The following is a 15,568-nucleotide window of genomic DNA, read 5'->3' on the forward strand; positions in this document are numbered from 1 at the left end:
CATAACCCTGTCCCGAACACCACACCCCCCAACAGCAGCATATCACTCCTCCATACAGCACAACACAGCAGAGAGCAATGATACCGAACAAAGCTAAACTAACAAAAATAAATAAAGTACTGATGGCATAAAACAGTCAACAGCTATATTTGCTCTTTTATCACATCATGGAGAAATATACATCAGTTAAGCCGAGATATATTATAGTTAACAAGGCAAACACATCTAAACAGGTCAATTATATCAGTTAGAATTATATATCAATAAAATAGTGGGTAGAAACCACAATAAAGAAGGCTTCAGCACAAAGTAAATGCAAGACTACATATGCAAGACTGAAATGCCATAAATGTATGCATGCATAAATTTGCAAAATAAATTTGCAGATATGAACTAATGCAAGACATATACTGCATACCGTTATCATTCTGCACATGCATAATGTTGCAGTAAGTAAATAATATGACTGGTTATTACTTAATTTGTTATAATTATCATAGTCATGATCACAGATCAGCCACACTCACACTCAGAGGCTTACTGTCTCGTATGGTGTCGAAGGTCCACTGATCGTTCTTGAAGAAGGGGTGACATTTTATTTCATCCACTCCAGTCCGGCCAAGCCTCACCTCCCTGAACATAGCAAAACACTGGTCAGCAAACCAAACAGAGAACCACAACCACCCTCGCTAATCCGTTAAGTGACGTCTGTGTGTGTGAGACAGGAACATCCAACAGCGAGTGGCTGATGGGAAACGACAGAGCATGGATGAGTTGAGGAGCGCAAGCGTCACACACAGGAACATCCAAAAATACAGAACGGTCGTTCCCCTCCCATTTCTCGCATCTGGATCAGAGGGGTGCAGCAGTTTGGACTGCCACGTGTGGGACATTCCTGTAACTAGAATGCATAGGGAGGAGTATGTGTGTGTGTTGTGTTTTTAAATGAAAACAAAGCCCCTCTCTGAATATTTGATCAGGAATGCTCATATGTGTGTGCATGTGTGAGGGAGGAGAAAGAGAGCAGAAAAAGAGAGTTGTAGGAAAACAGACTGAAGTTGGCAGGCTGAAATGTAATAGAAGCATTAGGACAAGAAGTTGATGTTTTACCAGTGACTGTTTTTTTAAGGGCTATTAAAAGCATAAAGTAGATGTAAACTGAGTTGACTGCATTTTATGTACACTAGTATTTCATTTCATAAGATGTTCTCATAAGGGGGGTCAAAACAGTACAGAAAATAGTGTATTACTTTTAAGTTATGATGCAAAAATCTTGATAACATATGTGGACCTCAGAGAACAGTACAAAATAATAAAAAAGGCAGTTCATGACCACTTTAAAAGAGGTGACTCTATCCGAACTCTACATTTCTCTCACCTGTCAGACAGAAATGCACAGATGAGGTCTTTGGCCTCCTTTGACATTTCGATATCATCTGGGAAAGTTAATCTGTTTTTGTGATCCATGATCTTTCCGTAGGTGCCCACCAGGGACTCGGCATAAAACGGCGTGTCACCTGCACACATTGACAGAAGAATTAATATAGGACGATAGGAACAGTGGGATTAATTTACAGGATATACAGTTGAAGTCAAAGTTTACAAACACCTTGCAGAATCTGCTAAATGTTAATTATTTGACCAAAATAAGAGGGATCGTACAAAATGCATGTTATTTTTTATTTAGTACTGACCGAAAGATATTTTACATAAAAGATGTTTAAATATAGTCCACAAGAGAAAATAATAGTTGAATTTATAAAAATGACCCCTGTTCAAAAGTTTACATACACTTGATTCTTAATACTGTGCTGTTACCAGAATGATCCACAGCTGTGTTTTTTACTTTTTTTGTTTAGTGATAGTTGTTCATGAGTCCCTTGTTTGTCCTGAACAGTTAAACTGCCTGCTGTTTTTTTTAAGAAAAATCTTTCAGGTTCCACACATTCGTTTCACACTGAGGACAACTGAGGGACTCATATGCAACTATTACATAAGTTTCAAATGCTTCCTGATGCTCCAGAAGGAAAAACAATGCATTAAGAGTTGGGGGTGTAACCTTTTGAACAGAATGAAGATGTGTACATTTTTTTCTGATTTTGCCTAAATACCATATTTTCATTTAGTACTAACCTTTAGAAGCTACAGAAGATACATATGTTTCCCAGAAGACAAAGTGAAAATTACTCTGATCTTCAAATTCAAAAAGTTTTCACCCAGTGGCTCTTAATGCATCGTGTTTCCTTCTGAAGCATCAATGAGCGTTTAAACCTTATGTAATAGTTGCATGAGTCCCTCAGTCGTCCTCAGTATAAAAACAGATCTCAAAAGCATACAGTCATTGTTGGAATGGCTTCAAATAAACAAACATGCTGAAAAACAAATAATTTGTGGGACCTGAAGGATTTTTCTGAAGAACAGCAGGCAGTTTAACAGTTCAGGACAAACAAGAGACTCATGAACAACCCTGCCAAGACAGAACTGCTTGCGGTTCCATATAATTTATGGTGAAATTAAATATAATTTTACCATCCAGTTAGGCACATCAACCATAACGCCTTCAAAAACAGCCAGAAACCTTGTAGTTAGTTGTAGTTCAGGTCGGTATATGCTTCACAACTAGGGTTGTGCCGATAGACGATAGTATCGTGTATCGACGATAGTCAGAGATATCGCCTGTTGCTGATGCCTTTGACGATAGTTAGACGATTATTATTATTATCCGTCAACAAAGAACTTAACTTTAGCAATGCAGCACAGAGAGTCTGTTCTAGGATGCTTCAGAAACTTGCCGCGGTATAAACACACGCATAGAGAGGCCACAGCGCCTTAACACACCGCGTGCAGTGAGAATGGGAGATTTTCATCATACAGTACGGTGGTAGATTCACTGATTCTAAAGGGAGTGTTATATTATATTTGCATTGCAGTCATTAGGATAACAGAGGTAGTAAAACCTGGTTCAGGCTGAATTAATTACGATGTATCATAATCAGTCTGTATATAGTAAACATAAACATTCATCTCAGTAACGTCTATAGGCGTTAATTAGAATTACGATGCGATCAGATGGCGCTAAATATACGCACGTGAATTACACGCGCATCACTTCTCCGCATTCAATATGAACTGAACTACAACATCACCCTCATGATAACGGTCAGACATACAGCGGTAACATTATAGCAATATGACGGGTAAAGAAAGATTCATTCATTTACATTCTGGCACGCACATTTACAACTCACTCACTGACGATTGCAGAGAATGAAACCGAAAGTAACTTGAACAACTCCGGCAGATCTACAGTGAGAGCTCTGTACACGCACAACTTAATCATATGCCAAAAGAAAGTCTACCTTTACAAAACGAATAAGGAATTTAGTCCATAGATAATTAAATTAGCACGATAGTATCGTGTATCGGCGATCTCTCAGGCTGACGATAGGGCGATATGAAAATTGAGCATATCGCCCAACACTATTCACAACTCGTTGTTTGAGAACGTAAATGAACAACTATCACTAAACAAAATAAACACAGCTGTGGATCATTCAGGTAACAACACAGTAATACAAATTAAGTGTATGTAAACTTTAGAACAGGGTCATTTTATAAATATTTAAACATCTTTTCTGTGAAATACCTTATTCAGGTCAGTACTAAATAAAAAAAACATGCATTTTGTATGATCCCTCTTATTCTTGTAAAAAAATTAACATTTTGCAGATTCTGCAAGGTGTATGTAAACTTTTGACTTCAACTGTAGGAGAATACAGATGAAGTTGGTGCTACTCACCCACTAGCAGCTCATAAATGAAAACACCAACAGACCACCAGTCACACTCCCGGCCATAGTAGCCCGTTCCTCCTTGTGACTGCAAAACCTCCGGTGAAATGTAATCAGGAGTCCCTACAGCAGTGTCACAGCGGACCATACCGGACTAAACACACATACAGATACATATACATAAATATAACCAATATATACACTGGTTAAAGCAATTCAAGTTGGTAAATTGCACATTTAAGCTTTAAAAACCCTTAAAAATATCAACCAAAAAAAATGATCTAACCACAAGATGGCAGTACTGACAACATTATTATTACAGGGGATTTCTGCAGCCTAAATGCTAAATTGATTGTTTCAACCAGGTTTCCTGTCCTCAATACACTAATAGTTAGTGACAAACCAATTGTTATTGTGCAGACTATATAATTTGCAATGTAGACTCTTGCTTTCTGTCTCACAAACACACACATCAGTAGCATTGATCACACAACCCAGAACACACCGAGTCCATCTTCATGCATGTTCCAAAGTCAGCGAGTTTAAGGTGTCCATTGCGGTCAAGCAGCATGTTGTCTGGTTTGATATCTCTGTGGATAAAGCCCAGAGAATGGATGGCGTCCAGTGCCAGCACCACTTCTGCCGTATAAAATCGAGCCCACTCTTCTGGGATGTCATAGTTGCTGGTCAGAGTCACCAGGTCTCCACCGGGCATGAACTCCATCACCAAATAAAGGTACTTCTCATCTTGGAAGGCACAGCACAGCTATATGGACAGAGAGAAAGTAAGGTGAACACAATACCAACATTACAGCATTTGACACCAACACAGTGAATTTTCACAATACTTGATTACAAAAATGAAAATTCTGTCATTAATTCGTTCTAAACCCGCAAGACCTTCGTTCATCTTCAGAACACAAATTAAGATATTTCTGATGAAATCTGAGAGCTCTCTGACCCTTCATAGACAGCAAGGGTCCTACCGGTGTCAACGCCTAGAAACGTAGTAAGGATGTTGTTATTTTATTAAGCTATGAGAATACTTTTTGTATTCTTGTAATAGTATTCTCGTAGCTTCATATCTCAATTTGTGTTCTGAGGATGAACAAAGTTCTGTGGGTGAGAAATAAATGACAGAACTTTATTTTTGGGTAAACTATCCCTTTAAATACGGTAAGCAATGTTATTATGTAATAATGTATTCTTATATTTAATAATTGTAATATTATTATTGACATAAATTTTATACACATTAAAATAAATTAATTATTATTTAAGATAACAGTCCATCATAAAGAACAGTTTGTTCATTAATATTAACAACAAACCATCATAACAGCAGCAATTCTGTCAGACTTCAAGGTCTAACGAGCAGATCTGATATTTCTTGTCTTGCCTATTTACATTAGGGCATATCTGACTGTTAACTGACGTGTTAAAGTACTTACGACATGTGCAGGTGCATCCTGTGATGTGCAAGCGTTCAAACACAGCCGGTTGTCAGACAGATAGTACTTGGTTTGCATTTTTAACATTTTAATATCAACTTAGTACTGAAGTACTGATAATTTTGGCACCCCTAGAGGTGATTATTTGCTTATTGATTATTCAACATTTTAACATTGTCCTTATATGCACTCGGTTACTGTTTTTTCAGGTTGTTGAGTTTCCCAGAAGTACATACTCTAATACACATCACAAAAAAGTATAACACATGCATATCTATACACTGACATTTAAAAGTTTGGCATCAGTAAAATTTTTAAGGTCTTTTAAAGAAGTCTCTTAAGCTCATGGAGTCTAAATTTAATTCATAAAAAAAAACAATAATATTGTGAAATACTATTCCAGTTAAAAAATAATGGGTTTAGATTTTAATATATTTAAAAATATAATTTATTCCTGTGATGCAAAGCTGAATTTTCATCAGCCATTACTCCAGTCTTCAGTGTCACATGATCCTTCAGAAATCATTCTAGCATGCTGATTTATTACTTTTATTATCAATGTCGGAAACGGTTGTGCTGCTTAATATTTTTTTGAAACCTGTGATTCTTTTTTCAGAATTCTTTGATAAGTAAAAAGTTAAAAAGAACAGCATTTATTTATAATTAAAATCTTTTCTAACAATATAAGCCTTTACTATCACTTTTTTAATCAATTTAACACATTCTTGGTGAATAAAAGTATGAATTTCTTTAAAAAAAAGAAAAGAAAAATGTTTACTGACCACAAACTTTTTTATTGGTAGTTTATATTGTTACAAAAGATTTCTATTTTAAATAAATGCTGTTCTTTTTAACTTATGATTTATTAAAGAATCATGAAAAAAGTATCACAGGTTTCAACAAAATATTAAGCAGCACATCCGTTTTCAACACTGATAATAAATCAGCATATTAATATGATTTCTGAAAGATCGTGTGACATTGAAGACTGGAGTAATCATGCTGAAAATTCAGCTTTGCATCCAAGGAATAAATTACATTTTAAAATATATTCACATAGAAAACAGTTATTTTACATTGAAATAATATTCAATATTTTTTCTGGATTTTTGCAAATGCAGCCTTGATGAGCATAAGGAACTTTTTTTAAAAACAAACATTAAAAATCTTAGTGATCCCAAACTTTTGAACAGCAGTGTATATGAGAGGGAATCCCACCTGAACTATCCAAGGACTTTTGGAGAATGCCATGATGTCACGCTCCTCCCAGAAGAAGGCGGAGTCAGAGCGCTTGACCATCTCAAACTTGCTGAGCTGCTTCATGGCATACACTTGATGGGATGCTTTGTGCCGTACCTACATGAACATATGTGCATTATTATCATAAACATCTATATAAAGCCTTAATGAAACAACATGTTGTTTGATGCAAACAAGTGTTTAATGTCTGTAACTGACATTGATTCATCTTCACACTGCTTGCATTAGCATCACATAATGCTCTATCATAGTTAACTATTTATAAAGACTTATGCAAGTGTGAAACTAAAAGAATAAGACAATGCCTGCCTACCACAAGGACAAAGGCATGCAAGCTCTGTGCTGTTGCAGGTAAGTAGGAGCAGGCAGAACATGTACGTACAAGCCTCACAGGCATTAACACACACACACACACACACACACACACACACACACACACACACAAAAGGCTATGCCTCAAGACAAACAGCAGATAACATGGACTCTCACATAAACACACTCACACACTCTCTTGCACACACTCACTTACCAGCTGCACTGCGCCAAACGCTCCACGACCAATTAGCTTGACTCTGTCAAAATCATCCAGCTTCACCTGTACATCCCTGAGCCGACTCACGGCCTTTTCATCTAGAAAGATTACACCATGCATATTATTACATGAATACAGTTTATCATTTAATTATAAGCGAACACATTAACATTATACCAGGTTTAAAAAAATTCCCCAATTATTTAATTTACATTTTTTAATGTAACTATTTAATTAAAAAGGTATACCGTTGAGGTCAAAAGTTTACATACACCTTGCAGATTCTGCAAAATATTAATTATTAACAAAAATAAGAGGGATCATACAAAATGCATGTTATTTTTTATTTAGTACTGACTTGAATAGATATTTCACATAAAAGACATTTACATATAGTCCTCAAGAGAAAAGAATAGTTACATTTATAAATGACTGTTTAAAAGTTCGCATACACTTGATTCTTAATACTGGGGGTGAAAAATTTTGGAATTTGATGATTAGGGTAAATTTGGATTTTTTTATTTTTTTTGTCTTCTGGAAAACAGCTTCTGAAGGGCAGTACTAAATGAAAAGAAATATGATATTTAGGCAAAAGAAGAAAAATGTACACATCTTGATTCTGTTCAAAAGTTTACATCCCTGGATCTTAATGCATCATTTTTTCTTTCTGGAGCATCAGTGAGAGTTTGAACCTTCTGTAATAGTTGGATATGAGTCCTTCAGTTCTCCTCAGTGTGAAAAGATGGATCTCAAAACCATACAGTCGTTGTTGAACAAGGTTAAAATACACAAAAATGCTGAAAAACCACATAATTTGTGGGGCGTGAAGGATTTTTCTGTTCTGGACAAACAAGGGACTCTTGAACAAATTTCTCCAAACAAAACAAACATACAGCCGTGGATCATTCAGTTAACAACACAGTATTACGAATCGAGTGTATGTAAACTGTTAAACACAGTCATTTTTTAAAATTCAACTATTCTCTTGTGGACTGTATGAAAACGTTTAAGGGAAATATCCTATTCAGGTCAGTACTAAATAAAAAAATCTCTCTTATTTTGGTAAAATAATTAACATTTTGCAGATTCTGAAAGGTGTATGTAAACTTTTGACTGTATGTCGTTTTTGCTCTTCTAAAGATACTTACATCTGTTTAAGAAGGAATCTATGTTTTTGTTCTTTCTCAGTGCAGGATGATTCAGATCAAGGGCCAGAGCAGTCACTGAATCCTACAGAAGACAAAAGCAAGGAGCATTAAAACACACACACTTAAGATATAGTTCAAATACAGACTGATTTCCACAGTTGGCTTTCCTCTTTATACCCACAGCCAAAAAACTCTTTAAAATGCGTTCATCACTCACTAAGATCACTCTGACAGTCCTGTTGTGTCATTTAACTTTGGATATAAATATAAAGAAGAGATTTAGGAGAGGGATTAGGCCTGTATAGGCTCCTTTACAGTCAGAATTAAGCAAATGTGTTTTTACAAATTACTTAAGGAAATTAATCACATGAATGACACTGGATGATCCTGGAAATCACCTCACATACCCCTCCAAACACACAGTGTCACTGCAGAGCTAAAAATACACAGACACACACAGACACACAGACACACACACACACACACACACACACACACACACACACACACACACACACTTAACCCCACCCCCAACATTCCCCGCCCAAACACTTCCAATTGGTCGTGTCAACGTCATAAACTAGTTGGCCCAAAAAGGTTAGAAAAACAACTAATCCAGGGCTCAGCAGTTGAATAGCACAGTGAACAGTTGAATAGCACAGTGAACAGTTGAATAGCACAGTGATAATGTTTCATCCCAGTTTGTTAAAAACTGTCACTTGCCCACTTTCCATTGATCACATTGTGGTTTCCACAAAAATATTACACAACAGAACTATTTTCAACTTTTTTTGAGCAGCAAATCAGCATAGAATGATTTCTGAAGACTGAAGACTGGAGTAATGATGCTAAAAATTCAGCTTTGACACAACAGAAATAAATAAAATTTTAAAATAGAATAAAATAGAAAACCGCTATTTTACATTGAAATAATATTTCACAATATCAAAATTTTTCCTGTATTTTTGATCAAATAAATGTGGCCTTGGTGAACAAATGTCTTTCAAGTCCTTTAAAAATCTGTTACATATCTTCAAAACAGGTTTAAGTTTGCAAGGTGTGTTTAATGATTTCTGCTTCCGTAACACAAAGCGGCACTAGGCTTCAAACCAAAACACGCACACAAGCACAATCAACAATGACAGAATCCTGTTTTCCTTGCACCAGGAGACCACAATCCAGCATTTAAAAACGCAAACACGCGCTCAAAGGAAGCTGGAGCCAGCTATCTCTCTTCTCAATTGAAGGATGTGACCTCAGCTTCCTGAATGATATTTCCCCTGGTAGCAACGCAGCAGGACACAATGAGTCTGCATCCAACATAATAAATAAAAGATCATTAGTCATGGGACTCATTATGCAAAAAAAAGTGCCCATAGTTCAGTTGCATCACAAATATCACAATAAACACCACACTAAATGACTTCAGTATCATAATGGGGTTGTGATGTCAACATCATGAACTAAAATGGAGCTTTGTCTGACTAGCACGAATTGGAAGAGCATGTGTAAAACAGGATATAATCCTCTGGATAAAAGAGGAACGAAACGCAACTCAACATAGACTGTGTATTTTCAACTAGCATGCATGGTTAAGCAGCTGAGGTAGTGAGTGGATGTTTCTAAGTAAATGTGCTGTGGAATGATCCAGCAGGGATTAAGTTAGGTCTTTCCCTGGGCCTCCTATAGCCAGAGCATGACGGGAACACTGGGCGCACACACACACACACACACACACACACACACACCAAAAATACTTAACCCAATACCTCCAGCGTTTGTTCATAGATAGCTATCATTTTCCATCAGTGGAACAGTGCACCATGCAACGCTATCATCTAATTTTCCAACAGAGAATTAAAAGGGCTTGTCTTTGGATAAATATTTCTGCATGTGTGTGTGCTGAAGTATTTATTTTAAAGTATGTTCATTAATCATTTTAATTAAAGTTAGCATTTGCACTGGGCGATACAGCTGTTGTCTGGCAAAATACTGGAAGTAGAGCATTTTATGGACGGGAATAAATTAAACACATTATTAGACTGTTTTCCAAGGCTGCATGATATATTAAACCCATTTCAAAATCATAAAAAAGCATAATGCTATTGTGAATTCATGAATGCTACGATTCAATTAAACATGTGTGATGCAGGTTTAATATAGGCTATCCACTTTAATTATTTACATATGCATGTAGGTTAAATTCATCTCTGTTTACAGTAAATGCTGCTCCACACAAACAGTTATCATTTGCATGCGTGGAGCGTCTCAACTCCATCTCTGAAATATTGCTGTGAGTTTAGGTTTATTATAAAGTTAATCTGAGAACGCAATGTGCGGCAATTCATCAGATTTGGTAACTCATTTATAAACCTACGCAAGCACTGGAGAATACATGCCTACTGTTTATCGTGATTTCAAAATAAAAGCTCTAACCCTTACTCTGCGTACATAACACTGTGTTGTTACCTGAATGATCCACAGCTGTGTTTGTTTTTGTCTTGTTTTGTTTAGTGATAGTTGTTCATTAGTCCCTTGTTTGTCCTGAACTGTTAAACTGCCCACTGTTCTTCAGTAAAAATACGTCAGGTCCCACAAATTCTTAGTTTTTTCAGCATTGTTGTGTATTTGAACCCTTTGAGATTCATCTTTTCACACTAAGGACAACTGAAAGACTATTACAGAAAGTTCAAACTCATGCTGATGCTTCAGAAGGAATCACGATGCATTAAGAGCCGGGGGTGAAAACTTTTGAACAGAATGAGGATGTTTACATTTTTCTTATTTTGCGTAAATATCATATTTTGTTTCATTTAGTACTGCCCTTCAGAAGCTAAAGAAGATACTTACAGGTTTCCCAGAAGACAAAATAAGTGAAATTTACCCTGATCTTCAAATTCAGCCCCCAGCTCTTAATGCATTGTGTTTCTTTCTGGAGCATCAGTGAGCGTTTGAACCTTCTGTAATAGTTGCATATGAGTCCCTCAGTTGTCCTCAGTGTGAAAAGATGGATCTCAAAATCAGACAGTCATTGTTGGAAAGAGATCAAATATACAAAAATGCTGAAAATCCAAAGAATTTGTGGGACCTGAAGAATTTTTCTAAAGAACAGCAGGCAGTTTAACTGTTCAGGACAAACAAGGGACTCATGAACAACAATCACTAAACAAAAAACACAGCTGTGGATCATTCAGGTAACAACACAGTATGAACAATCAAGTGTTAATTTTTGAACGGGGTAATTTTTTTTTTTTTAATTTAACTACTATTTCTCTTGTGGACTATATGTAAACATCTTTTATGTGAAATATCTTATTCTGGTCAGTACTAAATAAAAAATAACATGCATTTTGTATCTATTTTAATGAAAGAATTAACATTTTGAAGATTCTGCAAGGTGTATGTAAACTTTTGACTTTAACTGCATATTTTAAATCATTTTAAAGGCTATTGTTTGCATAGGTCTATTTTAATTACCACAAAATGTTATTATAATTATCTGATTACTCGATTAATAGAATAATCAACGGATTACTCGATTACCAGAATAATCATTAGTGACAGTCCTAGTTGACAATTTAGAAATGTGCTACTGTCAGTCAGTAATAATGACTGATTTAGTTGGTGAAATAAAGTACACAATAATAAGGGGCTTATTAAAACAAAATGAGAAGTATTCAGCTGGTCATATGATCTCAAAATGGTTGCCTCAGTCCATGTAAAACAAAACATCTTTTATTAGGATACTGAGAGGAATCTTCAAAAACACTATTTGTTGCTTTAGGTGTAAAATTTGATTAATGAGGAAATAATTCCTGAGCAGGAGGAACAGGTACTATACAAAGTTACTGTATGAGGTCACTATTGTGCCCTTGAGCAAGCCACTTAAGTATAGACAACTTCCTTGTAATAAGTCCAGTAAGATGCTTACGATAAAACCGTATGCGGAATGACTAATTAATACCATAGCCAGACAGTTGAGGCCTATTTTGATAGTGCTGAAAAAAGCATCCAGAAAAAGCAGGGTGTGCCAACTTTTAGTCTTGCTTAGAAATGCAGTGCTTGTCCGGAATGAGGGTTTTCTTATGTTAGGCAAGAAGGTTAAGATATTTCACTCTTTGATGAGAAGTGACAAAAGGAGCACACATTCTAGACATTCTCACCCTGTAAAGCTTGCTTGACAAGTCCTCACATTTCACCCTGACCCAGTAATTGAATAAACATGTATGGTCTCTTCACACTTCCTAAAGCTACTTCCTGCCTTCTAATGATATGGGTGGCTCATGTAAAATAAGTAAAGCCTGGTGCTTTTAGGCCTGGACAATATACTGCTGTATTTAGGGAAAAAATTACCATCAAAAGACAGCAACATTACTGTGGAGGAGGGTGTGTTGATAACACACTGATCAGAGATAAGACACAGGAACATTACCGCAATCCTCTGGGACACAGGTCCACTCATTTGTTTAAATCCTCAACATATAATGCAGTTTTGTTTTGTGTTGTGTAAGTGTAAGAGCATTCTGGTATGTGTGTTGTCTTAATATAACAACATAAATGTGACCCTGGACCACAAAACTGGTCATTAGTAGCATGGGTATATTTGTAGCAATAGCCAAAGTCAAAATGATCCATTTTTGCCAAAAAATAATTGGGATTATAAGTAAAAATCATGTTCCATGAAGATTTCTTACCATATCAAAACTTAATTTTTCATAAGTAGTATGCATTATTAAAACTTAATTTAGACAACTTTAAAGGAGATTTTCTCACCCTCAGATTCCAGATTTTCAAATAGTTGTATATTGGCCAAAGATTGTCCTATTCTAACAAACCATACATCAACAGAAAACCTATTTGTATAAATCTCAATTACAAAAAATTGACCCTTAAGACTGGTTTTGTGGTCCAGTGTCTTATTACATTACCATTAATATTGATATTGCAACATACAAACACAAAATATAACCAATCTTTCATAAACATGCTTCCTACAGGTAATTTGGATAATTAAAGAATAAGTAAGAATAAGTGGTGTGGTTCCTACTTTTTTTTTTAAATTAAGGTATCTCTATTGATTTACGTGTGTATTAATTTTCTATAATGCCTGATATTTTGGTATTAATTCTAAAAAATAAAAAATTCCTGTTCACATGTAATCATCATATTTTGAATAAACACGGATGTGTTTTTCCTGTTATTGTGACTGGAGATATAAACACTTGCTAGTACTGTACATTAGTTAGTCATTTTTAAACAGTAATTTTATCAACTCATTCATGTTGACAAAATAAGTGTCACTGTCGAACAAGAGGTGTCTTGTAATGTGTTGGGGGGGGGGGGGGGGGGGGCAAAGTTCCTTTATTATTCAGAATTAGTTTATTTTTTGCCCAGATATTAATGAATATTGAGCTCATGATCCAAACTTCTGGCTTATAAAGCCAGCAGTCTTTTTTTAGATGCCTGAAAACAACAATATTGCGTTTATAGAAATCAAAATATTTTTTCATATTCTGATTATTATTATAACATGTAAACAAAGTGACATTTATATGCATAAAACATAACCTCCCAGTGGTGTATTTTAGTTACAAGGTCTACAAGACAACAAACATAGTCCCTTTTGTATAGCATCCCATTATCCCATAACCTTACCAGCAAACTCTCCAAATTCAGTGGTGATTGTTGGTCCTTGATGATTGACTCCAGCGTTCTCAAGCGGTTTTCTAGTCTCTTTCCTGCTCCGGTCGACATTGCGGCAGATTGGTGTTGTAAAGGTCCCGGTAGACATCAGATTGAAAGCCGCGATTTGAGACTTCAGATGTCCGAAATCAAACTTGTCACTACCTGTCGTAACTCACCGCGACGCCTCTCAATGCTCACCGGTTCTGGATGAATGAATTCTTCAGGCTGAGACTTTAAACACAGCATAAATGTACAGAATACAGTGGATTTGTGCTTGTCCTATGTCAATGACAGCGGCGTTCCGCGTGTTAGTGCCAGCAGTATTAAATCAAAGGTTAGCCCCACGCGTTCAGGAAGCCGAGTGTCTCTCCCGCTCCGGTTCAAAAATTACAAGGGGAAAAACCTTCCGCGTACAAACTGTGTTGAAAAACACAGTCTTGATCTTCCTGACTGCTATTTTTAAGTAAATGAAGCAGAGGGACAAGAGTGAATGTGAATGGCGTGTTTCTTTGTTGCAGCGTGTGTCCCTCCCCTGCGGCCACTGGAATTCTTTGGATCTTATCTCAGCCATCGCTTTTACCAGCCAAACGTCACTCTCTAAATACAACCCCATATACTACACTAGATATATTTAGATGATTACATACATGTATTTAAGATGGCACGAATAAGCTTATTATAGATGACTTCTTTCATGTGCGTTTCGTAAATGTACTATGGTGTAATTCAGCACTTAGTTTACTGACGATAAAAATTATAAGAGTAAACATCTCCCCAAACAACACGGTGACCATTCATAGGCTATTTCAAAATTATTCAAATAGCCTATTTGAACAATTTTGATGCAAATATTTTAAAGCCATTCTCTGTTAACTATTATATTAAAGCAAGTAATTCGTTTTTAGTGGCATATTTCATAACAATATCTCAAATAGGCTAATAGTCAATTAATTCTCAGTCTGAACAATCATTGCTCCTAAATTAACGAAAATGCAAATGACTCTTTCAAAAGTTAATAATACCTAATATGTACGATTTAGAGGAAAAATGTAGGCTAGCTTTTTATCCACCTTTTTCTTCCCGTAAGAGTGGGCGTGGCCATTTATACATTTTATGGGCCAGACTTCATCCATGTCCAGCTATTTTTAGATGTACAAAACAGCTCGTTTTGCTTCTTGATATTGCAAACTGGTGTGTCTTACCATATTATTTAAACGTATTATCTTAATTATGAACACACTGGTTTGTTGTGCAAACAGTTTTACTGCATGCTGCACGTTGTTATTCTTTGTTATTTCCCTATAGCGGATAATGAACCAGAAGTCTCATCTATAGGCTTACTTCCGCGTTAAAGAAAAGGTGGCTAGCTTTTGTACTGTTCCACTCGTGACATCTTTATTTTTCTGAGAAAGTGTGTGTGTGTGTGTGTGTGTGTGTGTGTGTGTGTGTGTGTGTGTGTGTGTGTGTGTCAGTGTGTGTGTGTGTACCTGGTATTCATCACGTTGTGGGGACCAAATGTCCCCACAAGGATAGTAATACCAGTAGATTTTGACCTTGTGGGGACATTTCTCAGGTCCCCATGAGGAAACAGGCTTATAAATCATGCACAATGAGTTTTTTTGATGAAGTAAAAGTGTGCACAATCTCCTGTGAGGGCTAGGTTTAGGTGTAGGGTAGGTGTAGGGCCATAGAAAGTACGGTT

General features: G+C 36.2%; 1 protein-coding gene across 5 annotated transcripts in view; it reads right to left on the bottom strand.

The window, feature by feature from the left end:
• rock2b (rho-associated, coiled-coil containing protein kinase 2b) overlaps positions 1-14,388 on the bottom strand; it is a 44,525-nt gene extending 30,137 nt beyond the window's left edge. For all 5 annotated transcript variants that reach the window (XM_073853117.1, XM_073853116.1, XM_073853115.1 and 2 more), the window contains exons 1-8: positions 13,837-14,388; positions 8,182-8,263; positions 7,031-7,131; positions 6,460-6,597; positions 4,296-4,556; positions 3,800-3,944; positions 1,379-1,517; positions 542-633 (exon numbers count right to left, since the gene is read on the bottom strand). In XM_073853117.1, coding sequence (XP_073709218.1) covers positions 542-633; positions 1,379-1,517; positions 3,800-3,944; positions 4,296-4,556; positions 6,460-6,597; positions 7,031-7,131; positions 8,182-8,263; positions 13,837-13,935 — 1,057 coding nt within the window. In that variant the 5' untranslated portion in view covers positions 13,936-14,388. The remainder of the gene's footprint in view (positions 1-541; positions 634-1,378; positions 1,518-3,799; positions 3,945-4,295; positions 4,557-6,459; positions 6,598-7,030; positions 7,132-8,181; positions 8,264-13,836) is intronic.
• Between the last annotated feature and the right edge of the window lie 1,180 nt (positions 14,389-15,568).

The sequence above is a fragment of the Garra rufa genome, chromosome 13 (assembly GCF_049309525.1).
Source record: "Garra rufa chromosome 13, GarRuf1.0, whole genome shotgun sequence".
In the NCBI taxonomy this organism is placed as follows: domain Eukaryota; kingdom Metazoa; phylum Chordata; class Actinopteri; order Cypriniformes; family Cyprinidae; genus Garra; species Garra rufa.